At 55.6% G+C, this 505-nt stretch overlaps 1 protein-coding gene across 1 annotated transcript; it reads left to right on the top strand.

The window, feature by feature from the left end:
• Window positions 1-23: 23 nt before the first annotated feature.
• On the top strand, window positions 24-228 carry FIBRA_09440 (uncharacterized protein; the record flags this gene model as incomplete). Its single annotated transcript, XM_012321740.1, has 2 exons — window positions 24-41; window positions 70-228. The coding sequence occupies 2 exons, from the start codon at window positions 24-26 to the stop codon at window positions 226-228; spliced, it is 177 nt and encodes a 58-aa protein (XP_012177130.1).
• Window positions 229-505: the final 277 nt, after the last annotated feature.

Genomic DNA, 505 nt, shown 5'->3' with positions numbered 1-505 from the left:
CTGGGCAGTGGCAGCGATGTTGAATGCCCACTGGTGTTCTCGTTCGAGGTGCCGGATCGTGAGACGTAGGAGGAGGGGGACAATGAGGGCAAGGGCAAGGGTGGAGAGGAGGCTGAGGAGGAAGAAGCTCAGAAGGGCAATGAGAAGGAGGTTGGGGTGGTTGTCGGCGACGACGAGGGTGGCGGCGGCGATGGGAGCGAGTTGGTTCACTACTACAAAGATCAGTAAAAGGAGTGGGAGTGAGTGGAATTGGGGGTGTTACTTGTACTCCTGTTGGCCACTCCGGGGTTAGGTCAACTGTGGGGGTTGTCGGTTGGCGGGTGAGGATCACTTCGACTTTGTAAGTCTCCTTGAAGTAGAAGACAGCGAGGGTGGCGATGAGGATGATGAGGGCGAAGAGGAACCAGGTAAAGATGAGGAGAGCGGCGAGGACTGTGGTGGATGCCATTGGCGAGCTCAGGAAAGAGTAGTTCTTATAAGGAGTTTCCTTTGTTTGGTTGCAGGA

The sequence above is a fragment of the Fibroporia radiculosa genome (assembly GCF_000313525.1).
Source record: "Fibroporia radiculosa TFFH 294 genomic supercontigs, scaffold42666, whole genome shotgun sequence".
Lineage (NCBI taxonomy): Eukaryota > Fungi > Basidiomycota > Agaricomycetes > Polyporales > Fibroporiaceae > Fibroporia > Fibroporia radiculosa.
The sequence above is the reverse complement of the archived record's forward strand: the minus strand, read 5'-3'. Positions and strand labels throughout refer to the sequence as shown.